General features: G+C 39.5%; 1 protein-coding gene and 1 long non-coding RNA gene across 8 annotated transcripts; one reads left to right on the top strand and one right to left on the bottom strand.

The window, feature by feature from the left end:
* LOC307039454 lies at window positions 1-27,870 on the bottom strand. Of its 4 annotated transcripts, XR_013808236.1 has the most exons (6): window positions 27,714-27,870; window positions 9,316-9,440; window positions 2,284-2,390; window positions 1,499-1,915; window positions 1,198-1,321; window positions 1-1,017 (listed from the first exon to the last, which is right to left on the bottom strand). It is a non-coding gene; the product is annotated as an uncharacterized lncRNA (long non-coding RNA). The 4 variants fall into 4 exon arrangements; XR_013808237.1 differs by lacking the exon at window positions 9,316-9,440 and having other exon boundaries at window positions 27,714-27,867; XR_013808238.1 differs by lacking the exons at window positions 9,316-9,440; window positions 27,714-27,870 and having other exon boundaries at window positions 1-134; window positions 572-1,017; window positions 2,284-5,195.
* LOC307039523 (uncharacterized protein) lies at window positions 12,299-20,386 on the top strand. Of its 4 annotated transcripts, XR_013808253.1 has the most exons (5): window positions 12,299-16,097; window positions 17,020-17,082; window positions 17,216-17,919; window positions 18,983-19,066; window positions 20,095-20,386. XR_013808253.1 is itself a non-coding variant. In XM_079681649.1 (3 exons), the coding sequence occupies exons 1-3, from the start codon at window positions 16,028-16,030 to the stop codon at window positions 17,494-17,496; spliced, it is 414 nt and encodes a 137-aa protein (XP_079537775.1). In that variant the 5' UTR covers window positions 12,299-16,027; the 3' UTR covers window positions 17,497-20,386. The 4 variants fall into 4 exon arrangements, 1 of the variants encoding a protein (XP_079537775.1); XR_013808254.1 differs by having other exon boundaries at window positions 18,983-20,386; XR_013808255.1 differs by having other exon boundaries at window positions 17,216-19,066.
* Window positions 27,871-27,882: the final 12 nt, after the last annotated feature.

Below are 27,882 nucleotides of genomic sequence, written 5' to 3'. Positions count from 1 at the left end.
AAAGCTTAATGTTTTGTTTAATACAAAAAAACAGGGAAAGGCTTGAAAAACACTGAGAGTTGAGACTCAGGGTGCAGGGTGAGGGTCTCAGTGCAGGTATTCAGGCTCCATTGAATCCCCCTCTGGTTATTGTGCTGAAAGAGGGAGTAACAGACAGGAGAAAGGGTTATACATACCTATATAGCACACCTATTGGATGGGAAATTGCCTTGGGGAGATAAGGTGTGGTCTTTGTTCCCAACTGAAGTTATGGAACTTTATTATTTGTGAGTTTAACAAAGTATGACAAATGGCATCAGTAACAGATGTGATATGAATTTCTATAAAGTTGTCTCACATTCTTGGTCATATTTTATATACAGTATGTAATGAGTATAACATGTCCAGTAAGTATAAAGTGTTTCCTAATACTGTGTATTCAACCACTATGGAATATGTATGTGGGCAGACAAAACTGAGTTGTTCTGTGTGTGAAGTAACCTCAAGTCACTCCGCAGGCACATTTTGATGCAGACCTGTTTGTCAAGACAAAAAAGGGCAAGACTGGGCTGAGAGCAGAGGCTATACCCACCATCTTCGTGCATCGCCCTGTGGTCAAAAAGAGAAGGGCCCCTGCACCACGATTCACCCCGGGACCTGTATCTACAAAGCCCATAGCTCATGATCACAGCTATAGTGTGAAAGGTGACACAGGTATAATAAGTATGAACTCTTAGTAACAAAAGTCATATTACTTATTTTTAAGTGGTATAATATTTTAAGTGTTCGAAAATCTACAGTGCCATGTCTTCTACTTACATTAGTCTCAAAGATTGAGTGAAGAAGGGATGAGGAGACTGAGAGAAAGGAAAGTGAGGGTGAAGAAAGAGAGGACATGGCTAGTGAGGAGAGACAGGGAGGGTGGACACCACCCACTCAGCAGCCAGTCAGCATATGAGGGAACCAGCAGCCAGTCAGCATACGAGGGAACCAGCAGCCAGTCAGCATACGAGGGAACCAGCAGCCAGTCAAACAGATCTATTAAAAAAAATTAAAGAGAAAATTAAAGAGCCAAGAAGGAATCACCAAAAAAGCAAAGTCTGCACTAAGAAAAATCAGGAAGGAAAATGCAGCTCTCAAGAAAACAATGAAAATTAGGGACAACAAATATAAGAAAACGTTTTCAAAAGACCAACTTAAGGCATTAGGCAGACTCACCACAAAGGGGATGAAATGGAGCAATGAGACAATTAAGAAGGCTTTAAAAATGTGTTTTGCGTGCGGACCAACGGGTTACAAAACTCTGCAGGAATTGCAGATTCCCCTTCCAGGAATAAGGACACTGCAAAGAAGGATGCAATGTGTTAAGTTTGAGCCTGGTGTGTAACAGCTAACATCAATGCCCCTCCACCCGTAACATCACTGCCCCTCCACCTGTCAACATCACTGCCCTCCACCTGCCAGCACCCAGCCAGAGGAGCGCAAACAACAAAAAGAAGCAAGGTGTCCCGTCATGTACCTGGAAGTTTGGGTTGGCAAAATGGAGTAAGAGAGGGACTTGAAAAACCTTGGTGGCTCTCTACTCATGTTGTTACAGTTGTCTTGGTTACAGCTCTCAAGTTTTTTTTTGTTGCCATTTCCACATCTTTAGAAAATATGAAATAAATGAAGTGAAATCAACCTCTTCTCTGGAGAACAAACTTTGATTTCTCTGTCTTGTGAGTTTGCAGTCTTGCAGTTTTGCTCCTCCACCTGTAACATCACTGCCCCTCCACCTGCCATACAGTAGGTTACTAACAAGATGACTTATATAATACAGTGATAGAATACATGTTTAGTATGCTTACTTATATAAAACAGTAGTATTAAACTTACCTTGTGTTTTCACTCTCACTTAAGTCCCTCTCCCTTTGCCATCAATCCAAAATCAGCTGAGCTGCAACATTATACAGACAGGTAATAATCAACACAATATGGCTCTGCTAAAAACACTCACTCTTACACGCACCAAAGTTATATTTATCTAATATTTAACTCCCTCCACCCCCGCATACAATCCCGTTTAGAAGCCCCTCTTCTCTAATTCAACGTTGGACGAAATGACATTAAGATAATTTACAATTAAAAGGCTGTTCAACGTGTGTTGCTAACCTGATCCGTTATCCTAGCTTTATCTGTTATCTGTAAACGTTGCCTAAATCTACTAATTTAGGGATAATCCACTGACATCCTTTAATACACATGTTAATTTGAATCAGATGTACTGATAATATCCGCAATATAAATCTTTAAACTTCTTCTTACCTTTAAAAGTCCGTCACGAACGGTCTATTATGCTGCAACTCTACAGCTCTGCTAGCCTTGGCGCTAACTTCCGGGAAACGATTGAGAGGCTCCACGATCCGCCATTGCTGTAAAAAAGTGGTCCATTGGAGTGAACGGAGATGACGTAACTCTCAGTCTATACGGCGCTGACACTAACGAAGGATCTCTGTTGGACTCTGTTGGGGGTGGGGTGCTAGTGGAGCACGCTCCATGTACTGTCAAGCTGCCGGAGCCTCACAGTGGGGCTACTGCTGCGGAGCGCATAAAGCAGACTCTTCACGCTAATGAAGGATCACTTCTTCTTCAGGGCAGGGAAGACTACGCAGTATGCAGTCTACTGTCCCGCAGCTGCTGCCTCTCTGTTGGACTCCGGTACTGCACATTACTCACGAGACGTTGAGTGAGTAAGTGTGGGGGAAAAAACGCACTTACCACTCCGCCAACACCAGTCACCCCTGCCGTGCGGGCCGGATGAGAATGTCTGGCGGGCCGGATGTGGCCCGTGGGCCACCAGTTGATGGTCACTGTTATAAGGCCATATCTATACAAAACATGTCTCTGAAGTGTTTTGCTCAAAAAACCAAACAGATCACCCATTGTAGAATGCCTCATACCCAGGGGCGCTGTAAGGGGGTGCAAAGTTAGGACAATTATAAGGGCCCGTGACTGACAGGGGCCGCAAACATTTTTAGAACATTAAGAACAAAAGTTTAAGTAACCTTTCATCAATCATCAATAATTAACATTAATATAACGTTAAATTGATAATGTACTCACTAAACTTACGATTCATTTCATTTTTTTTCTTCCAAAAGTTAATTATCCAAAGCCTCTGTACACCCTCCTCTATTTACATGTAATGGTTTGGTCCTGCCCAGTGCTTAATTTGTAAATCATAAGGTGCCGGAACGCAAAGTACATATGACAGCTCAGGGATGACGAGACGCGTACAGGTCCCGGAACGTATACAGAAAAGGTGCTGAAAACAACATGAAAATGTCCACTTGCAACGCTTTGGGACTTACAAGCCTCAATTTCAAATAGTATCCATGGTATAAATGTTATGACGATAATTTATAATTGTTTAGGCTAGTACGCACAACATAGGCAAATGCCCACATCACCACAGGTGGGACTTCAGTATACAGCCAGCAATTAATTTCTCAACAGGTTTAACGTGTAAAAAAAATATTTATTAGGCCTATTCAAAGATTGGCACGGCGGCCTATTAATAGACAGTATGTTTGCTCACCATATTTAGTTGTTTAAAACACCCCACATCACGAGCATGTCCGGATTGTCCTCTATCTCTTTTTTTCTGCTTTTACTGCTTGTGTCTGTGGCAGTTCTGTGTCCTTTGGCCACCCAGGACCTCACGTACGGGACTGGATTGAATTTAGCCAGGGGGGGTCCAACAAGATTTAGGAAGAGTAAAGATGACATGGTGGATGTGAGCAAAGAGCTACGGTTGGGAGTGCAAATCAAGTTCATTTGAGAAAATCCGCGCTCACATTCAGCACTTGCAATGGGAATGCTGTTGACAGCAACAAGTAACTCCATCAGCTCATCGGGGGTGTCTTTACCATCTGAGTCTCTGTACGTTCTGTAGGCCCGTATGACTGCGCGCGGGTTGGCAATGTTGAAGCGCTGACACAGTGACTCGACCTCAGTCTCTCCATACAGCGCACCTGCGTCCTCGGGCCAGTATTGTGCGTAAAGCCCCTTCAACTCCTCAATGAACTTGTTATATCCAGTTTTATCTGGCATCCGGCCTCCTTGAGATAACATACGGTCCTCCAAGTTCTTGGCCACAGTTAGAAAAAACTGACCTGTCGCTGGACGTCCCACACTCTTCTACGCTCAATGCGCTCTCCTCTCCTACTGAATCTTCCTGCTGTAAGCCAGCTGATGTCGCGGTTCCGCTCGCCTCTTGCTCCGGCTGTTGTACCGGGCTAGTTGATGCCAGGGTACCCACCCGTTGCTGTTGGTGGTCCACCTGGCTGACGGTAGCTGGCTCCTGTTCCGGCTGGCGGTGAACCTGACCCGCTGCCCGGGCTTGGCTAGCTGTCGGTTAGCTAGCTGGCTAGCTGTTGCGGCGCTAACCTCCTCCTGGTTTTGACCATCAACATGACCGCTGCAGCTGCCCTCGTCGCTGCTTGTGGAGGCTTTTCTGACTCGTTTTGAAGTGTCTATTACCTCTTCCTTCTTTTTGAAGAAAGACAGTCAATTTAACTGTCTTTTTGACATGCTTGCATTGAATCACCGTTTCTTCCTCTCTGCGACGTGCTCCTCATGTGGCGAATTTCAAAAGTGAAAGACGTTTGTCCGTTGGTCCAGCTTTTCAGTGCGTCAACACAGATCTCCGACTCTTTCAAATCTTAATCTTAATAAACGACATGAAATTCTTGGGATTTTTTCTGTAAATTAATATCTGCATATTTTATTTCATTTTAACCATTTAAATTTTTATTTTTTGTGAGAGGTACCGGATCTGCCCAAATAGGTGCCGGAACACAGGGTGGCCAAAATGAAGAGGTGCCGGATCCTGTTCCGGCAGGATCCGGCTCAAATTAACCACTGGTCCTGCCTCCAAACGCGGTGCGGCACCACACTTTCTAGCAGAGAGTGAGAGCATGTGAGGAGGGATGCTAGTACTTACGTGAGTTGTGTACCATGTCTCAACGACTAACAAAGTCAGGCTTTCAAAAGAGAAAATAAATGAGAGAAAGACAAGAGAGAGGGACTAAAGGGCGACAGTATGTCACCCAGTTTTTCAAAAGAAAAGGTGGGTGTGGTCCATGAGTGGAAATTAGTCTGTTAGCTAAACTTAGTCCATTGTAAATTATAATTCTAATGTTTTGCTGACATTAAGTACTGTTAATATCGTCACAGAAAATGCAGAGGTTTTTCATTTCACTCCTCTTTTAGCTGACATTTAATAAATGCAGGTACATTTTCAGCAGCTATTCATACTAAATCAGTTGTCCCTCCCCCTGGTGCCAGGACCAACCGATCCATCTAGGCTCAGCAGCCCTGTCCCCCCATAATGCTTTGCAATCTTGCCATGCTGTCCATTGAAAGCCAGTTGGCTAGAAAGCTGGACTTCAAGGACTTGATCAGTGACTTTGCCTGTAAGAAGGCTAGGCACTGGGCCCTTGGTGAGTATAAGGCTGAGCCAGGGCTCGTAATAACTGTTAAAGGGCAAGGCTATGGTAACGATATTGGATCACTACACACAAGATGCATGATGAGAAAAAGACTGAGAACAGGTAATAGGCTCTGATTTAGCACCACCATCAGGCCTTTTCATTTCCATTTCCGTTTTGTTGTCCATTTACACTTTAATACCCGCTTATTTTGTAGTTGGTATGTATATTTAATAAAAAAATCTACTGCTTATGTTGTTGTTTTTCTTATAGCATTTTATAAATGATAATATTGGTTAATGTTCACTTTATTTTAATTTAAGAGGTCATGTATATTTAAGTTATATTTATTTAGATTCATGAATGTTCCATTCAAAAATGTTATTAAAAAGGCATGTACACCATAAAAGATGACTATTGAGGTCTATTATCAGGAATGTTAGTGTTATATGAAATAGTGAATTATACTGCAGCAGAATGTTGCAGTAGAATTTGCAGTCTGCACAGTGTTATATGTTCACCGCTCAGTGTCAGTAAATATTGTGCAGTTAGTATTGGACTACAAGATAGATGCAAGCCTGTACAGGTAGTTATTTAAAGCATAAATGAGTCGGTTGGGTTCTGGAGGTGTGGTTACAGCAATTGTGTAACCAAATCCTGACCTCCAGGTGCACCACAGAGAGGATCCTGACCTTGTACAGGTGCACCATAGAGAGCACCCTGACCTTCTACAGGTGCACCATAGACAGGATCCTGACCTTCTCCAGGTGCACCATAGAGAGGATCCTGACCAGCCCAGCGGCTCAGGAAGAAAGCCCTCAGGATTATCAAAGACCCCCATCACCCCAGCCACAAACTGTTAATCTGCTAAAACCACCAGACTCAGGGACAGTTTCATCCCACAGGCCATAAGACTATCATACGCCTGAACTTTTTAACCAGTTAAGGCCTGGCGCATGACGCAACATCTGCAAGAAACAGTGTCTGAGGGCTTCTTAACATTTAAGAAACTATGAATGTGTCATACCCACTTAACGGGAAGAAACTCAGCTATCAGACAATATTAACCATTTTTAGAAAAAAAAAACATAAGGGTATTAACAAAGGCTCTGAATTAAAAAATACCTATAGTTGTAGTGTTGAAATCAATAGATTTCGGTGTGCAACACTCAGTGTCATTTGGCTTCTAAATTCACCTCTATAGGAAAAGGAATATTAGACACATGCTAAATGCTAACCGGAGATGAAGGATTTTCGGAATAAAAGCTTGACAACAGACAATGTGCGCGAGAACTTCTGGTTTTTCAGTATAAAACAGCATTTAAACTGACGGTATGTTTAAACTAAATTATGCCATAAAACATTGACTTAAATTTCTAACATAATCCATCATTACATTCATGTAGGGGTGGGCGATATGACGATATATATCGTCGAGGCGATATTAGGTCTCCACGATATGCCTTTTCAGAGATATCATATCTATCGTGATAGTGCACCAGGGTAGGATTTTCACGGCGGCCATGACGGCCGGTCTGGCCGTGAAGCCCCGAAAATAATTGTACGTCCTACGGCCACCATGGCTTGCGTGCCCCTGATACTGTTAAAATCTCGAAGTTGCTTTCAAAGCGTCAGAACAATGGTTTCTGAACTGCGTTATGCTGCATTCACAACGGACGCAATGCGAATATTCTCACCCTAACCGCTGGAGTTTCATCACGTCTGTCAGCTGTGATTACTCCTATCATTCAAACAGGACGCGCTGGAGAGGGGACGGGGCTTATATCCATGTAAATACTTTGGTGGAAACCAACTATGACAAAATGAACCTATTTTACCCTGATTTAATTGTAATACATGTTTCAAAATGATGCCAAAGTAACTAAATACTGATAACGGTTAGTAAAAACCAAGCTGTCAGGATTCAGACAGTATTGCAAATCATTTATTGTCTTGGTTGATTCTGTTGGCTTATATTTTATTTTATCAATAAGGTATTTATATTGTTTTTCCGTTTTGAAACAGATGTTCAGTTATGTTAAAGTCTTTGATTGCACTTCAAGTCTAAAGTTTACATTTGAATTGTTTGGCACTGACTTTTCCTCATTGATGTTTTATGTTTTACTTAGTTATGTTTTACTCTCCTTTTCATGTTTATTGATGTTACATCACTGCTAGTGCTACCTAAAACAGAAAGTGCATTTTTATACTGAGAAACTGTGCCTTGAATATTTTTTATTTTATTTAGCAAGAGAGTGCACTTTACTTGGTGAAGAAACCAGTGTTAACGTTTGTTGTGTAGGGTGTAGGCCTACCTACTTGAACACTGAGGAAGCCATATCAAAATTCCTGTTGAATTGTTCATTCAGGGATTCATTGCAGAATTAAAACCAGCTTGAAATGGCCTTTTGGTCTGTTACTCATTTTTATTTTAGTTGTTGTTACCTTGTAGGTTGTTGTACTGTTAAGTAACTTAACAATAATAACCGACATGAAAACATTTTGTGATAAATATCGTCTATCGTGACACTGCTTGAAAAATATTGTGATATTATATTTTTCTATATCGCCCACCCCTACATTCATGGCCGCAGAGTAGGTATAAAGTTATGCAGTCCGGGGCTCAGGCTGTCTCACGTGCTGTTTATGCAAACCTCTCCCTCCTTGACATAAATGTTTAGCCGGATTTACTAACTGCCCCTCAATTCTATTGGCTCTAAAGTTTCCAAAAAGGTGTCAATCACCCAAATCGACCAAGGGGTTCCAGAGATAGGATCCTGCGCAGTATAAATAATGCAGGCAGCGGCTATTTTACGCACATGACGCAGCAGCAGCACCGCAGCACCACAGCGGACAGAGAACACAGAGACAACAGCAGGTAACAGAACATAATATTACAAGGACAAGGATTTATTTGCTTTTAGGAATTATTCGAGCAAATAATGGTACCCAGAAAGAGGCTGTATAAGCTTGAAGACGCCGTGGAAATGATGTTCGCTGACTCTCCGTCAGAAGATGAGGATCGACTCCAGCCACAATCAGACCCTGATTATGAACTTCTGGAAAGGTATGTACTCTCTCTGTTTGTATCTATTATTTATTTATTTGGTGTAATCTATAGTAATTCCATACTCGCAAAATACAAAATGGACGCCGCTTTGTTGTTCTCGCGTAATCGTTCTGTGAGACACGAAAAACAATGGGAACATTCAATAGATTAATTGTATTTTGTGACTATAACACGGCAGTTTATAAATAAAGCTGTATTGTATATATCAACCCAGTCTATGTATATATATGTATATATATATATTTTAGTGCCGAGGACATGGAGTCGGAGGCGGGTCCAATGGAGATGTGAAAGGGTACTTTAATAGAGAGCAGAATAGGACATGTTGTCGGGTCGCAGCCCGGGTCGACAAGAGAAAGAGCCAAGAGGGCACACACCATATATAGGCAACACATAACATGTCCGTGCGGGAACAATAGCCGCAACTGTAGTTTCCAGTTTGAATTATGAACCCAGTGTATAAATAGGTGGTCACCACAATATATATATATATATATATATATATATATATATATATATATATATATATATATATATATATATATATATATACATAGACTGGGAATATAATGTTATTTCACATACGCTAAAATGATGCTGTTTTGTTGTTGTGCGGATATTGTTCTGTGAGACAAGTAAACAATGGGAACATCGTGTTGGTGAACACGTATCAATAGATTAATTGTATTTCGTGACTATAACACGGCAGTATATAAATAAAGCTGTATTGTATATATCAACCCAGTCTATATATATACAGTTGCAAGAAAAAGTATGTGAACCCTTTGGAATTACCTGGATTTCTGCATAAGTTGGTCATAAAATGGAGGAAGCCACTGCTGTCCAGAAAAAGCATTGCTGCACGTTTGAAGTTTGCAAAAGAGCACCTGGATGTTCCACAGCACTACTGGCAAAATATTCTGTGGACAGATGAAACCAAAGTTGAGTTGTTTGGAAGGAACACACAACGCTATGTGTGGAGAAAAAAAGGCACAGCACACTAACATCAAAACCTCATCCCAACTGTGAAGTATGGTGGAGGGAGCATTATGGTTTGGGGCTGCTTTGCTGCCTCAGGGCCTGGACAGATTGCCATCATCGACGAAAAAATGAATTCTCAAGTTTATCAAGACATTTTGCTGGAGAACTTAAGGCCATTTGTCCACCAATTGAAGCTCAACAGAAGATGGGTGATGCAACAGGACAACGACCCAAAGCACAGAAGTAAATCAACAACAGAATGGCTTCAACAGAAGAAAATACGCCTTCTGGAGTGGCCCAGTCAGAGTCCTGACCTCAACCCAATTGAGATGCTGTGGCATGACCTCAAGAGAGCGATTCACACCAGACATCCCAAGAATATTGCTGAACTGAAACAGTTTTGTAAAGAGGAATGGTCCAGAATTCCTCCTGACCGTTGTGCAGGTCTGATATGCAACTATAGGAAACGTTTGGTTGAGGTTATTGCTGCCAAAGGAGGGTCAACCAGTTATTAAATCCAAGGGTTCACATACTTTTTCCACCCTGCACTGTGAATGTTTACATGGTGTGTTCAATAAAAACATAAAAACATATAATTGTTTGTGTGGTTTTAGATTAAGCAGACTGTGTTTGTCTATTGTTGTGACTTAGATGAAGATCAGAACACATTTTATGACCAATTTATGCAGAAATCCAGGTAGTTCCAAAGGGCGCAAATACTTTTTCTTGCAACTGTATATATGTGTGTATACTGTTATTTCACACGCGCTAAATTGAGGAATTATTTCTTATTTGAGTTAAATTTTTGAAAGAATAAGCCACTGAAGTAATCGATATGTTTTTTCCACATTTGTTTTCACAGTGATGAAGACGAGTATCAAATGGCTTCTGGATCCCGGCCATCACCATCTGCCTCATCCGAGCTACAACATGCATCAGATCAGCATACAGTTGCCCCAGAGCCATCAACATCTGCCTCATCCGAGCTACGACGTGCATCTGAAATCATTGCTGCCTGCAAAGCCCATTTCCAGCCCTATCAAAACATTTCAATAGATGAAAGGATGGTCACCTCGAAAGCCTGCATAAGCATGAAGCAGTACATGAAGGATAAGCCAACAAAGTGGGTTTACAAGCTGTTTGTGCTGGCGGATTCCTCCACGGCATACACATGGAACTTCTTTGTGTACACAGGGAAGAGTGAGTTCACCCAAGGCCAGGCACTCAGCTACTCCTCCGTGATTGACCTCCTGCCTTTCCCTCTGCTCAGTGGGGGCTACACAGCATGGAAGGCGTGGATGTGTCCGATGCTTTGATTGGGTACTACAGCGTTCACCACAAAACCATGAAATGGTATAAGACTTGTTTTTACCATTTTCTGGACATTGCAGTGGTGAACAGCTTCATTCTCCACAAGGAGCTGCACAAGATGAGGGGTGACCCCGGCAGGACGAAGCCACACACCCAGAAGTCCTTCAGGGAGCAGCTTGCTGCTGACATGAGTGTTGAAGTCTCTGCAACACCAACACCACTCCCCCCATCATCACTCGTATGCATTCCCAAGTATTATGGGGAAGATGCCACCGCGCTCAGGAGGTGCTCTGGTGCTGGCAACAAAACGGTGAAGACGCCTATCTATTGCACTAAGTGCCTGGTCCCTCTGTGCCTCAATTCAAAGAATAACTGTTTCATGGCGTGGTACACCTCTGACTAAACACATTCAGGTTTTGTGTATTTTTATTTTTTTTGCGAGTGTTTACGAAAAAAATGCTTGTGGTTTTATTTCGGTTTTAGTGTAGTTTTATTGTATAGTGTGCTCTTTTTGAAATACATCTGCTCCTGTTGGAGACAAATTTATCCTATGTTTCCTAATTTTTATTGTGTAAGTAAACCTTCCTAGAAGTGTTAGTCGGGTGATAATCATGTAAGGACTGTGGCAAAGTTTAATTATAATTATTATTATTTATTTTTTTTGTATATAAAAACACTTGTATTTGGATGGAATGAATACCTATGTGATAATAAAATGATTTTTACAGAATGGTACCTGAAAAAGGTAAAATGGCACTGATGGTATCCAAATGTGCCCAAAGGTCAGTCTTTTTTTTGCTAAACCTCTCTAAAAAGGTAAAATGTCACTTACCATCCCATCATTCAAGGATGGTTTTCACTATAAGTAATGTTTTTTTTTTTAGGGGGAGGTAAGAATTTACCTTTTTTTACTATGTTCCATCTAAATTTACTCTGACACAGGAACTTCTATATTGATTCTGACACTTCTACATCCAACGCACAGATGTGACCTTGCTTTGATAAAATAAATTATTCATATAACCCTTTTAGAAGTTAAGTTATAGTCATTTGTTTTGGGCATGGCATTTTCGAGCCTGAGACCTGAAAAACAGGCTTAACAGGTTCAAATAAAAAAATCTATATTGATTCTGAGTTTTCGACATCCAACTCACAGGTTTATCATTGCTTTGAGAAAAAATATGATTAATTTACCCCTTTTAGAAGTTATAGTCATTTGTTCTGGGAATGTCATTTTCAAGCCTGAGGCCTGAAAAACAGGCTTAGGGCTTAACTAGTTAAAGAACATCCATAACATTCATCTGTTTGCAACTCACATACATCATATATATCAATATTCCAATTACTGTATAGAGACTATTCTGCACAGTTTCTATCATATTCTGTTTCTATTATATTCTATTTTATTTGATTTACTTGTACTATTTTATTATTGTGTTACACTGTTGGAGGATCCTGTGACCTAAGATTTTCATCAATCAATCAATCAATGTTTATTTATATAGCCCAATATCACAAATGTTACATTTATCTCAGTGGACTTCACAGTTTGTACAGAATATCAGTATGACAATACGACACCCTCTGTCCTTAGACCCTACAAGGAAAAACTTCCAGAGAAAACCCACAGTTTAAAGGGAAAAATGGGAGAAACCTCAGGGAGAGCAACAGAGGAGGGATCCCTCTCCCAGGACGGACAGACGTGCAATAGATGCCGTGTGTAAATTGAAAAGATAATACATTTGCAACATAGGTAGTCCAAATGTTTGGAAAGGCATGTGTGAATAATAGGAAGATGAATCCACAAGGATATAAATCCAGGACCACAGCCACGACTCAAGATCCAGGGCTCGCGATCCAGGACACAGGACCGCAGCAACAGGATCATCCATGACTCCGGATCCCGGCGTATATAGACACCAAAAAGAAAGACATTTGGGGAAGCTGGGTTAATCGGAACATGAGAGTACACAGGTACAGACAGAGAGAAGGAAGAAGTAAGATGTCCCCCGACAAACTAAGCCTATATCAGCAAAACTAGGGGCTGAATCTAATCAGCCCTAAATATAAGCTTTATCAAAAAGGAAGGTCTTAAGCGCACTCTTAAAAATGGATAGGGTGTCTGCCGCCCGAACACAAACTGGAAGTTGATTCCACAAATGTGGAGCTTGATAAGAAAAGGCTCTGGCTCCCATTGTACTTTTAGAGACTAGGAACAACCAACAACCCTGCATTCTTGGAACGCAATGCCCTAGTACAGGGGTGCCCACACTTTTTCAGATTGGGAGCTACTTTTAAAATGACCAAGCCCAAAAGATCTACCTATAGGCCCAATCTGTGTCGCGAGCGCGAGGGGGGGGGGGTGCTAGTGGAGTAAACGGCGGATAAACTGTGGCATTTGCGCTTCAGATAAGGAGGTGAGGCCCCCTCATAACTGCATGAACCTGTATGACACAATACAACCAGACTGGCTTACCTGTATGTCAATCAAGTGGCAAATGCCATCGTAAGGATGGATGATAAGCTAACTTTAAAAAAAATTATTTTATTTTATTTTTTCAATACCATGCGATCTACCCACACTACCTTTGCGATTGAAGTAATGGGCACCCCTGCCCTAGTAGGACAGTAGGGTATAATGAGTTATTTAACCTGTTAAGCCCCAAGGTCCCCGCCGGTGGGTACTTTTTTTTTTCTTTCACTACACTGTGTCTCAGGGGATCTTAATATTTAAGAACCTATTAATGTGTTATAACAGATTAACGGGAATAATCTCAGCTAACTGACGATACAAACCATTTTTACCAAAACAAAACACAAGTCTCATAAGAAGTATCTAAAGGACCCCTGAGCGAAAAATGCTAACCTATTACTGCGCCGATAATCACTCCTAGCTCCCTTATTACTAGGTGCACATCCAACACATCGTTTATGATCGCAAGGAGACACAAAATCTAACGGTGCTCACCTCAACACTGAAAGATACAAACTTGCGACGTTATCAACAAAAACGTACATCAAAACAAGTGGCGCTAGGTAGCACACAACGCTAACATGGCTTACCTTCCTCTTTGTCTGGTCTAAACTGGTCTTCAATGGCATTAAAACGATAAAAACGATGCTGTAGTTAATCCATAGTTTAATATCCAATGTGGCTGCGTCCCCTCTGAAATGTTCTGATAATCCATAAGCAATAAAACAGCTTTTAAGTTGCTTTCTATCAGAGCAGGGATATTTCTCCCCTCTGCTGCAAGCTAGCATACGCAGGGACGCCATCTTTGTTTTTTAACATGAGTGTGTGCGGGACGATTTCCCTTGGATTATATTGGCTCTAACGGTCAGAAAGAGATGTCACATGTCAACATCGAAGAAGGGGGGCCAGAGATAAGGAAACATCCACCCAAATGGCCCCAGAAGAGGGTTTTTTCGCTAAATCTGTCTAAAAAGGTCAAATATCACTTGTTTTGCATCAATCTTGGTACAGGGTACTTATTATATGTTGTACTTTGGATTCCTAAAGCTTTTAGTCTACTAACCCATCATCCAATGTTAGTTTTCACTATAAGTACAACATGTTTTTTGGACAGAAACTATAATTTACAGTTTTTTACCATGTTCAATCTGAATTTTCTTTAAAATAAGAAACATCTATATTGATTCTGACTTTTCTACATCCAACTCACAGGTTTATCATTACTTTGAGAAAAAAGATTATTAATGTAACCCTTTTAGAAGGGAAGATATGCACTGTAAAAGAAAAAAGTTTTTTTTACAGTTTTTTATTGTATTTCATAATTAAAGGAAATCATATTCAATTTACAAGAATAAACGGTTTATTGAAATGTGTCATGTATTTTAATTTTAAAAAATGTAGAAATGGAATACATTATTTATCTGTTTTTTAGCAGTTTTTAAATGCAAATTTAACAAAACTAAATGATTTTCTGGTGGCAAAATTAGCTGCATTTTCTGTAATTTTACCCAAAAATACTTTTGTTATGGCTATACAGTATATCACTGTCAAATACATAACAAACACTGTTAATACTCATTTAAAAAATGTATAACTGCAAGAAAATATATGAGTAAAGAAAGTAATTTTGCTTAATTTAACATTGATAAACTGAAAAAACACAGCTATTGAATATCCTTTTATAGTAAAAAAAAAAAAAAAACTACATTTTGACACATTTTGACTTTCACTTTATTGCTACATTTGTATTCATTTGAAGATTTAATTGTTAAATATATGAATTTCATGTTATAAAAACTGTGTAAAACCATATAGTTAAAAAAAGACTTGACCGTTATTTGCATGTTGGGTGCGAATTCCTACCAGAGCACAATTCAGATATAAAATGATGCTATAACCCACCAGTAACATAGACTTTGGGTTATAGGAGACATTTGTCTATGCCATGATACATCTATAAACTAGCTCATAGCTGCCAGCATTCACTGCAGGCAAACCTAAAGAGACCATTCACTTATGATTTCTAAGTAGAAGAAGAAGAAGATATAATGTATTCATACATCAGAGGTAAATGTCTTCCCCCACTCTGTTGTGTTTAAACACATTACACACACAGGGAGGACATACTGTACATGCACAAACACACAGAGCATATACATGCACAAACACAACCACATGCGGATAGGAGAGGGGATCGCAGGGAGGCTGCCAGATAGCCGGCGCCAGGGAGCAGTTTTGGTGTTCGGTGCGTTCACAACCCAAGTAACATTGACCTGCTGATCTCTTTCAACACAAGAAAAAGCTGTGCCAATTTCTGACATCATTTAGCTTTTCAGATGATCAGAGACGCAAAGTCACTTGTGCAGAATAAACTGACAATAAAGAAGTCTTATAACATATGTTGCTTGTGTCTTTGGAAGGCCTTCAGTGTTTGTTTTATTATTTATCAACTAGTTACATTGTCATTTTGTAAATTAAGAAAATAACATCACAATAATTAAACAATCATAATTGCAATGTAAATAGTTTGCACCCCATTCTTTTACTTTTAAATTAATCTTTATGGTGTGGTGTTACCAATTCTTAAAATAATACAAGGATTGGATGGTCATCAAAGGATTTTCAGGGCAATTGATTTGCAGCCAATCAGAGACGAAACTTCTGCTGCACGCACCCATCATGCGCTGAGGCAGACAGAGCGCATGCGCAAAGGCACTGACACTTGGAGACCACGCAGTTAGCATGCGGGAGGTGAAGACTGAAGATCACTGCACGTGGCGCGCCCAGAGGAGAGGAAGCAGCACTTTGAGAGGTAGCTGTAAAAACTATTTATCAACGGATTCAAAACACGTCAAGTCTTAAAACATTGCAAACCTCAAAGTCCTAGCTATGGTATACATGTTGTTTAATTTTTTAATGATGTGCAAGATGCGTGCTCGAGTGGCTGAGCGGGATGTGCAGTGAATGTTTCAGAGTTACTTTTTCGCAATATTATTTAATAAATAGTTTAGCTAGCTAACTAGCATTCATTGTCACTAACTCCTAATGTTAGCTCAATCCTTAGTTTTATAATCGATTTTTTCGTGGGCATAATGTTACATACAATGCACATTATCCATATCTTTTAGAACCTATGTTAAGGCTATAAACAGAGGTGGGAGAAGTTCTCGGATCTTGTACTTGTATAAGCAGGGGTGCACATAATTGTTTTTGACCTGGTTCTCAAAGAAGCACCTGGAGATGTGTTGCTTGGTGCGCATCCTTAAAATGAAATCAACCGGACCTTTTGAGGGGTACTTGACTTTATGAACAGGGGGGGTGCAGCAGGGTACTGTGTGGAGCGCATAAAGCATCCCCTTCATGCGATAGCAAGGGGTAGAGCGAGGGATCACAGATGCCGTGGTGCTCGCGGTCGGATTACAAAAATTAAACTTAAATAGCTCGCGAATTATACCCTGCTATCTTACCAGTTCTTATGCAACTCGCAAATATCTCTCTTTTCTATCTCTCTCTCTCTGTCTCGGTGCGCAAATGCGCTTTTTTTCAAATGATTCGGTGCTCTTTTTTGGCGGGGGGTGCGCATGTGCACCAGTTATGTGCAGCCCTGTGTATGAGAGTAGAAGTACTCAGGTCTTATACTTGAAGTGGTATTACTGTACTTAAAGCTGCTGCTGTGTTATTTAAGTTATTTTTGCTCAAGCATGTGCAAACTTGTGTCTCTTTTCTCCCCTCAGCTGTTAGCTGCAGTACCAGTAATAGCAACCTGCCAAGAATAAACAGCAGCCAGAGATCCTCAAGTAAGATTTCTTGCCATATTACAAGTTTTTATCAATTCTCAATGTTCTATGTGGTATTGCTATGCAAACAGTGAAAGGATATGGAAATCATCAAGAGGTGGCTAAAATATGTTTTTCTGCTGACCCTGTCCAGAGCAGTACATTGGTTTGCTTCCAGGTGGTTGCTCCTGTCTCCAAGCTCGGGGGCATACCGGCCATCAGTGGCGGACTGGCCATCGGGACGTTCGGGACGAATCCCGATGGGCCGGTCGGGCTACTTCGGTACCGGCAGGGGCAGACTGGCCATCTGTAGAATCACCGAACGGCCGGGTCGGTTCGCTGTTTTTAAACGGCATCATTGAAGTTGCGCTGACAGGCGACAGAGGTCCACCGTTTCCCAGTCCGCCCCTGCCAGCCATCATCTACTCTAGATAATACACTGACTATAGATAAGTACTGTACCTTTTTTAAAACCCCACTTTAAACATCCAAACTATCCCTTTATGATGTGACATTCTCTACACTGTTAACATTAGGAAACACTTAAGAAAGAAAAGAAAGCTGCAGGAGCTGATCATTCCTAAAATACAATTGGCCATATGATCACCAGTAAAAAACAACAACAATCTGCACTAAAGAAAATTTGGATTTATAAATGTTTTGTGACTTTTTCCTTTGTGTACCTTAAGGGAGTTCTCACCTGACAGCTGGACACTACATGATAGCAGAGGACCAGACCATCGTCAGTGGCAGTGTCCTGAATGCTGTTGACGCCCTGATGCTGATGTTTGCAGCATATTACTGCCTCAACATCAGTTATTGCTCAGAACTGGGAGTTACCCTGGAGTTCTTGCAGAGGTAAGACTTGAATTTTGATTATTAATTCATTCCATCTTAAACCACAGAGTAGAGGATTGTGCACATTTCTGACACACGATAAGTGCTTCTGACAATACAAGATCATCGAGATAAAAAGATTATTGTGCTGCATTCTGTTTCACATTATGCTCTCGTTTTGTCTTGGGTTGTAAATTCAGCGTACCCCTTTCCTTTGCAGTGGTGGGCTTTGGCTCCTCCCTAAAGGCCCAAACTCACTCTTAGCCAATCGGTGGTATGTTTACTTCAGCTCAATGAAAATGACGGAAAGAGGGCCCTTTGTCGACAACAAAAGAAAACCAATTCAGTCATTTGGAAAAAGGAATTGTTTTCAAGGAGTCCTATTGAATAGGGATTCAGGTAGGACTATAGGGGAAGGTTTCACTCGGAGTGACGTACACTTTGGGGTGTCGGTAAGAACACACAAGATTCTTGGGAGCGGTTGATTTCCTTAACTTATTCATATCAACACAACAGCACAGCAATACAGCCATGGAGCAGGTTTAGTGTATGTGTGTGGTCTATAACAGAGAAACACACAAGTATAATTAGAATATTTTACTTCTACCACCAAGTAAAAGCTTAGCGTGAGTGTCAGCACCTGATGACAATGGAATCTGACGAGGAAGACGCAACTATTTCTTGCACTGAAATGGGATGGGCACCGGAACCTGGTATTATTGCAGTGAACCAACACATTAATACTTCTTTCAGTTAACTACGATGCTTTTACACCGCTCACTCTGCTGCTGACACACACCTCATCTGCTCCAGTTACACACTCTCAAAATGGCCCTCGTAGCTACCCACATTCAAATGATCTTCAAGTGACCACTTGCTCCTGTTTACAGACATGCTGCAATACTGTCCAGTGTGATAGTGATGCCAAGTGACAACTTTATAGAACAAAACTCTATTCAAACCAATGCTTTAAATGTACAGATATGATCATAAGAGTTAAAGAAAAGTACATTGAAGAGTAGCATTGCCCTTTGACTTCAAGCTGTATAACTGTAAAGACAATTAATGGCTGTATCATCCACAGAATTAAACACTATTCAAGATCAATCCGGACAAGGGGACTACAGTGGAGAGGAAGGAAGGAAAACAAAAACAGCACTCGATAAAGGTGCATTCATTAATTACAAACATCGCTGACTTTGAATGGAGAAAGTAGAAAAAGACACACATAGTCATGTACACACTAGGGCTGCAACAAACGACTAATTTGATAATCGATTAATCTATCGATTAATGAAACGATTAATCGACTATTCGGACTATTACTGTATGCCTTGCACAATTTCTCAAACGCTCTTATTTAGCCATCAACTTTTAGATTTAGCTTGAGATTGTTTTAGGCATGTGGAAACTAACAATGAAGACAATAAAGATGAATACTTGATTCAAAAATACATATATTATTAAATTAACTAAACAAATTGTGAACACAACTAACATTGCTTTTTATTTAAATTAAATAAATAATATTTCACATCAAAAGAAACAACAATGTTTTAACAAATCGTATTAAATAATGTGATAACATAATTGTGAACAGAATAGCTCAAACTTTAACAAAAATAAATAACTTGGTTACCTCTAATCATTAACCCATGTTTGTATAATGTAGTTAACTCTGTGTGTTGCTGCTAGCATACATAATACCTGACATTTTTTAAATGTCTCCAGTACCGATAAAAAGACCGATAACATTGGAGTTTAACGGCGCGTAAAACACGTGATGACGTCACCAACGAATCGACGACTGAATTAGTTGCCAACTAATTTGGTCATAGATTTTAATCGATTAAGTCGATTAGTTGTTGCACCCCTAGTACACACGCACACTCATAACTGGTAGATTTCTTTAGTGTTTATAATCGTTATCTTTTGAACAAAATGTTGGGAAAATGTTGGCTATTGTTAAATGTTGAAATGTTTCATTGGCGGTCTATTCTGCTATATATAATATATTTTATTTATTGTTTTTATTTTTGTGATGTATATTATTATTTTCAATAATATATTGTGTATATATAAATATATATATTTGTGATTTTTTTTCTACAAAACATCTGACAGTTAATGTAAACTTGGGCTTTTGTAAAGTAAAATGACAAGTTTTCTTGGTGTTTTACATGTAAATGGTCTTAGATTTCGTGAAGTTTGCTGACGACACGACCGTCCTCGGCCTTATCACCGACGGCGACGAGACGGCGTACAGAGAGGTCGAAAACCTGACATCTTGGTGCCAGGATAACAACATCCATCTCAACGTCAGCAAAACCAAGGAGCTGATTGTGGACTACAGGAAGCAGCAGAGAGAGGGACACAGCCCCATTGCCATCAATGGGACTACGGTGGAGAGAGTCAGCAGCTTCAGGTTCCTCGGTGTCCACATCACTAAGGACCTGACATGGACTCATCACACTAACAGCATCACCAAAACAGCGGCTCTTTTTTTAAATTGTATTAGTCAATGTATTGACTTATTATGATATATTAGGATTTCGTTTCTAAATGAGAGTTTTAGTTTAGATGAAGTTGCACAGTATTTCAGCTCATCATTACAGTTATTCCACAGATGAACTCCTTCTATTGTGATGCAATGAAGTTTGGAATTTGTTCGTATGGGTGGTTTTAAACAAAATGCAGTTTCCTCTCCGTGTGTAAAATCCCTGGACATTATGAGGTAATTGTTCTGCAGGCTGAGGAAGTTCAACATGGACTCCAGGATACTCTGCATCTTCTACAGGTGCACCATAGAGAGTATCCTGACTGGCTGCATCACGGCCTGGTACGGCAGTGCAATCATATTCCGTTTACTTGCATATAGACTCTTCTTGCACTATTTATATTCTATTTTATTTGTATTTACTTGCACTATTTTATCTTTGTTATTTGTTCTATGTTCTATATATATGTTGCACTGTTGGAGAAGCATGTGACTTCAGTTTTTCATTGACATATCTACACTGAAGATAATGTACAAATGACAATAAAGCCTTGAATCTTGAATTTACGGTATTTTTTCAAATGTCTTTTTTTAACATTTAAAAAAACATTTATTCTGTTTTTTTAGAGGTGTATGACTTTATTCTAACAATTAATATATGTTAAAAGAAAAATATTTAATGGAATTACATAAACATTTCTTGTAAAATTACAGTTCTTTTTTTGCAAAAAATGTGATAGTTAACACTTTTGCAAAGTAAAATGACGTTCTTTTCTTTGTGTTTTACTTGTAAATGGTCTTAGATATACGGTACTTTTTTGTAATAATAAAAGTAATTTTCTGTATTTTAGCTTTTCTTTATCATTTTTAAAAGATAATTATTCTGTGTTCTAGAGGATTATGACTCTATTCTAACAAATAATATATGTTAAAAGAAAAATATTTAATGTAAAATTACAGTAATAGAGGCTACTGTTGGTAAGGTAAGTTAGTGTTTTTTTACATGTTATCTCCGTATTTTATTTTACAGTTGTTTTCCTTTTTTTAAATGGACATTTTCTGGCGCACCCGTCGGCAGAACATTTTCGTTTTTTTACAAAAATGTTTTTTACAGTGTGGTCATTGTAAACCTGAAAAACAGGCTTGGCGCCAGAATATTTCCATTTTTTTACAATTTTTTTTTTACAGTGTGGTCATTAGAAACCTGAAAAACAGGCTTGGGGCCTAACAGGTAAGATGGCGCCTGCCCATTACGGGCTTTGTAGGCGAGAAGAGGAATTTTAAATTCTATCCTGTGTTCTCTAGGGAGCCAGTGTAAGGCAGCCAGAACAGGAGTAATGTGGTCCCTTTTCCTAACTCTGGTTAGTACACGAGCTGCAGCATTTTGAATCAGCTGAAGCGACTTGACTGACTTCTTGGTACACCCTGATATTAAGGAGTTACGGCCCGACTAGTGCTACAGATGCACATCGAATAAAATGAGACTCTGTTGCTCCTTTGAAAAAGAAGAAAATAAAACAACATAGACTAACTCCATGGCATAATGCTGAAACCCGCAAAAATAAAGCAAAAGTCGAGACAACTTGAAAGGATATGGCGTTCCACTAAACTTGAAGAATGTTGTTTAATTTGGCATATTACTCTCAATGAATATAAGAAAGCACTGCGTAAAGTGAGAGCAGCCTACTACTCTTCATTAATAGATGAGAATAAGAATAATGCAATATTTATTTTCAGCACTGTAGCCAGGCTGACAGAGAGCCACAGCTCGATTGAGCCTTCTATTCCCATAGCACTCAGTAGTAATGATTTGATGTGCTTTTTTAACGATAAAAGTCTTACTCTTAGAAACAAAATTAATGACCTCTTGCCTTTGAACAGTTGTTAGAGATCCAGTTGAGATCCAGTTGTTATCAATAGCTTCCGGAACCGTAAGTTCCAATATTACACTAGATAGTAAACTAGAATGCTTTTCAGCCATAAACCTTGAACAATTAAATTCAATGATTCTCTCTTCTAAACCATCAACGTGTACATTAGACCTAATTCCAACTAAGCTGTTGAAGGATGTTTTTCCATTAATTAGCACTTCTTTATTAAATATTATGAATATGTCTTTATTATCAGGCTATGGTCCACAATCATTCAAAGTAGCAGTGATAAAACCATTTCTTAAAAAGCACAACCTTGATCCAGAGGTTTTAGCCAACTATAGACCTATTTCTAATCTTCCGTTCCTCTCAAATATTCTTGAGAAAGCAGTCGCAAAACAGTTGTGTGATTACTTAAAAAACAATGATTTATTAGAAGATTTTCTGTCTGGCTTTAGAACACATCATAGCACAGAGACAGCTCTGGTTAAAACCACAAATGGCATTCTAATAGCCTCAGACAAGGGACTTGTCTTGTTTTGCTCGATCTCAGTGCTGCATTTGATACTATCCACTATCAACAACATGATCAATTGGGGGTGGTGTTTATTTTGTATAAGTTTCCTCCCTTACATGCAGACATGCTATCGAGTTAAGTATTAGTGGAATCTCTTCCTTAAATTTGGCTATAGCACTAACAGATAGGTTTCTGATGCAGGAGCTTTTGACTAATGCTTTGTAGTCTAGTAACAGTACTTCAAAAGTTACTAAGAAATGGTCGGATAAAGCAGGATTATGCGGTTTGACTAATAGTTGCTCAATTTCAATACCATAAGTCAGAACAAGGTCGAGAGTGTGATTATACAGATGAAGCACTGAATTTCAGACTCCAGCTTACAGCTTCCTGCCTACGACCTGCCAAAGACCAGTATAGAGGAATGTTAAGCCCTCCCACTATTTTCCAAGAGGGCGTTGCCAGATTTTCAATTTCAGGTTTTAACCAGGAGATGGCGCTTCATTCACAAATGCAGAAAGACAAGTTTCATGGACTTTCAGTTGTGTTTTGAAGAGCATTTGAACACATCAATATTTTAGATCAACTAAAGTATATCTAATCTTGTAATTCAATAATATATAGTCTTTATATATTAAATAATCATAATTATAATGTAAATGTTTACATTACACTTCTTTATTTGTTATGCTCATACTTTTACCTTTACAATCGTTTGCTTTAATATGCAGTATATTTTTTGTATATTTTTGTGTTTGCTTCCTCCTGCTCCCTTTCGGACACATACTGTATGATTTATTATTATTATTAATATGAAGATATTATTAAGATAAGATAAGATGTTACTTTATTGATTGAACATTTTAGTTTAGAATGTGCTGTCCCACGGTCATTCAGAAGGCTCACAGGTCACATTCCGACCATTATTTAAAACAATAGGTGCTTTCACACCGTCTACAGTTTGATTTGTATCGAGGGAGCTCTGTCAGTTTTCGAATTACCCATTTGCTTTCGGGGAGCCCTATTTTTCAGAGCACATCCTGCTACTAAATATGTCACACGCACGCTCTGTTGACTGGCGCAGCAGCGCGGATGCGATCAATTGCTATAAAAACACTCTTCTACTAATACAGACGGTGTCACTATGCCGGCGGATGTGGCCGTTGTTGAAGCCTCTTCAGGCTCCGCATCGGCAGGCCTCTCCCTCGGTGTGGAGCTGTCAAGCTCGACCCTAACGCCGCAGGCCCGGCTCCAGGATGAAATTACTGAGGGGGCTGTTAAAAAATCAGAGGGGGCGATTTTTTTTTCACAACAACGAAAAATACTGGCAATGTAATGAATTGACACACCAAGCTTTTTTCCTTCTCACTGCTCTACAATCTCTTTGCTTCTTTATTTTTATTCTGGATTTACCCCTCTCGTTCTGTTATTTTCCTCTAATCTTTAATCATAGATAGTAGATAGTTGATAGATAGATAGATGGCTGCACTTTGGTTAACAGACTAACATTGATTTCCTCAATTTATAAATGGACAGGCTCTGTAATTATACCATAACCTGTTCTCCTCTATCCCTTAACTCATCTTCCTATACAGATTTACTTACTTACTATCTACTCTAGTCAGGTCAGGATTAAAGAAACATTAATCTGGTTGATTTTTTATTTTCAGGATTGAATGTTCAAATCTAGGCCTAAAACCTGACATTTCATAAGAAAGTGACTAATATATAAACCAAATGTAATATTGGATCAAATACTAAACCAAATGGACAAACACAGATTCAAAATAAAAATAAAGTCCCATGGTTTGTCTCTAGAGTCTAACTGCCATGAGAAAAATCAAATCAATGTTCCAAAATCCGTCACTAGATGTCGCTCATTGTACCAATACGGTTGATATAATACATAACATATTATTATTCTAGTAAAAGGGCTCGCTTTGGCAAAAACCTGATCCATACAGGCAGCCCTAAATAATAACAAGTAACCATCATGTGTGGTGCTATCTGTAGTTGTCTGTCTTATTTTGTGTTGATGTCAAACAACATGGATTTCAAGTCAATATACGAAAGTAAATCAAGAAATGAAGTAAACAAGCTGATCTTCAAGTTCCTCAAAAACACTGGTCTGAGGACAAGGAATTAATATAAACATTTAATAAATCAACAGTAGGTGGCGATATCTGCTCCAAGTGGAAGCGATTCGCCATTAAAGACAAAAGAAGAAGAAGAAGAAGAAGAAGAAGAAGAAGTAGTAGTGAAGAAGAAGAAGAAATACGCTAACGCTACAAACAGGCACAACACTGTTACTCTGTTTTTACTGACATGTAACATTTTATTTCACCTTGCGCTATTTTGTTAACGCACGTTCAAAAACGGGAACATTTTCGGGAGTTTCAACCGGGTACCAGCCACCGAAAACGGGGACTCTGCCCGGAAAACGGGGACGTTTTGGTCACCCATCCGACTGTGTTTACAGCTAGCACACAGGCTAACATTAAGACTACAAGCTCACTTTGGGTTGAGCCTTTTTTACACGTTGCTTGACTGCCTGCCCACATATGTGATCTAAACATAGTAACGTGTATTGGGGAAAATAATTATTTAAAGTGATTTAATAATTGTACTTTTTGATGGATAAATGATGCTCAAAGTGAGGGGGCAAAGAATACAACTGAGGGGGCAATGCCCCCTTTTGCCCCCTCGTGGCGCCGGGCCCGTAACGCCGCTTACAGCTGGCCAACTAAAAGTTGTTTTCCGTTCACGTTGTCATTTTTAGACTCCTTCGCTTCTTTGCTTGTGAATCCAAAAGCTGTGACGCTTGGCTGTTTTCGTTTTGCCATATTTTTTATTACAAAGCCAGAGTTAAAAAAATATCAATATGAACATTTCAAATACCGCGCTGGCATCACCGCCATAACCATAGCAACGTAATGCAGCGCCGTCACGTACAGATGGCAACACCCAGACATATTCACAAATATAAAACAAATATTCAGAAACTATAATGAACAATAACTATTATTTATTTCAAGAACTGTTATTTACAGAAACTCAACATTTCTAATCTGTGTGACACAAATATGCACGATTGTTTTGGGCTCCCCCTATTTATCTCAAAGTCAGCCTTCAGGGGAGCTCCCTCCCTCTTCGTGGGAGCCAAGCTCCCCTAGCTCCCCCCCATTTCGAACAGTGTCTGTGGCTGAATGGCCAGAGATTAGGTGCGGCGCATTTATCATAGGTGATCAGAGCTAACTGCCTGCCGTCAGATTTCATTTAAAAAAAGATCTGATTTTAAGACTATTTCTGCGCTCATAAAGAATGATAAGAATAAGAATAATGCGTATTGAACTGGTTTTATTAATTAGTGAATTTATTTAACACTAGAACCGCCAATCGGATCAATTTGTGTGATGTGTGTTGTGTGTGTGCAATGTAACTTTTTTTCAATAAAATATTAAAGTCTCCCAGTCCGTGACTTTTCCTGAAAGTGTGTTATGTAGCACCCTATGTTGTTAAAAATTGCATTCTAATAGCGGAATTTGACGGGTTTAGGTAGGCCTATACAAAAACCTCTGGCGGTTCTAGTGTTAAGGTAATTAGGTACAGTAGAAGCCCTTTTTTATCAGTAACGAATTTAGCAGTTGAACATAAAAGTCAACTAACTGAGGGTCACTTGCAATGACAGGGTTGTGTCTAACTGTAAGCTTGTCACTCAGAGTAACCTACAATTAATTTAGCTGCTGGAGAAGAAAGATCAAGGGGGGAGGGGGGGGGAGAGCTGTGGTTGATGGGCCATTAGTTGTGTAAAATACACAGCTGAGAGCTGCCGTTTCATTCAGACTGTTTAAAAAACGGTAGCAGATGCATGTCAATTTAAATCAATACAACTATTTTTTAAATCAATACATACAACTATTTTTTAAATCAATAAAAACATTTTCTAAATCCATAAAAGCATTTAAATTAATATTGGGAGTCATGTCGTTACTTTGTTGAGAATGTGGCCGTGTAATAAGCGGGATAATTAGCAGCGACTTGTTCCTTATGGGGAAAATAACAACCGTCATGTGTGTGTAGAGGTGTGTGTGGTTAAAACACTTTCATGAAGTGAAGGAATTTCCTTCTATAAAACAGCTGTGGGCAGCAGTGAGTGTCACGGACATGAATTCATAGATCAAGGCAGACTGGTGCACACACTCTCCTGTCCTGCCAGGCGACGCGCCCGTTCTAAGCCGTGTCCCTCACTCCTCACATCCCCAAAAAGAAACATTGAAATACTTAAATAAAGTACAAGTATCTCAAAATTGGGCCCAGGTATAGTACTTGTTGAGTTTATGAACTTAGTTACTTTACACCATGTAGCTATAAAGATAGAAAGACTAAGCCTTGCACAGAGGCATGAAAATACATTTTCAACTCAAGCAGAAAGCGTAGGTTTGAGAGCAAATTAGCCCACATTATGAAATGATTTTACGAAATTGTTGATTACAATGATAGTTTGTGTAATAGAATCGCAATCATACACTTGAGGCCGTTCTTGAACGTCATTATTGGTACGACAGTACTGCGGCAGGACCGAGGCACTTGCGCCGAGAATCTTTGATGACAGCTAAGTTTGGGTTTAGCTAATGTATTTATCATTTTACACGAGAGGGTTACAAAACAAAAATAAATCTGTAGCCCCTTCATGCTAGACACCAGTGACGTGCGATGGGGTTCATGGCTGGTGAGGCACTGACTCTTTCAGAGTCAGATTTACAAATATTATATTTTGACCTTAATCGAAATATTCGGCTATTTTCAAAAGCTTTTTTAGTCTGATGCTTCAATTCTTTTTAAACAGACCGTTCAACAAAAGGATACCCAACATCTAAATATTGGATTGTTCTTTCTTAGTAAGATCCCATTTTCATTACAATTGTGGTCTTACCTTGACTTGAAGATGAAGTCCATGCTCTCCTTCTGGACAACAATCTCTATTACTTTTTTGTAAAAGTCATCCTTATCTTCCTGTAATTTGAAAAGTCTAGCTTGTTGTTTGTGTCTATCCGTCTCTGCGTAGAATAACAGTAGCAACAAGAACCTGTTGGCTCACGTGC

Source organism: Notothenia rossii, assembly GCF_949606895.1.
Source record: "Notothenia rossii genome assembly, chromosome: 5".
NCBI classification, from domain to species: Eukaryota; Metazoa; Chordata; class Actinopteri; order Perciformes; family Nototheniidae; genus Notothenia; species Notothenia rossii.
Note: the sequence above shows the minus strand (reverse complement) of the source record. Positions and strands in the feature narration are given on the sequence as shown.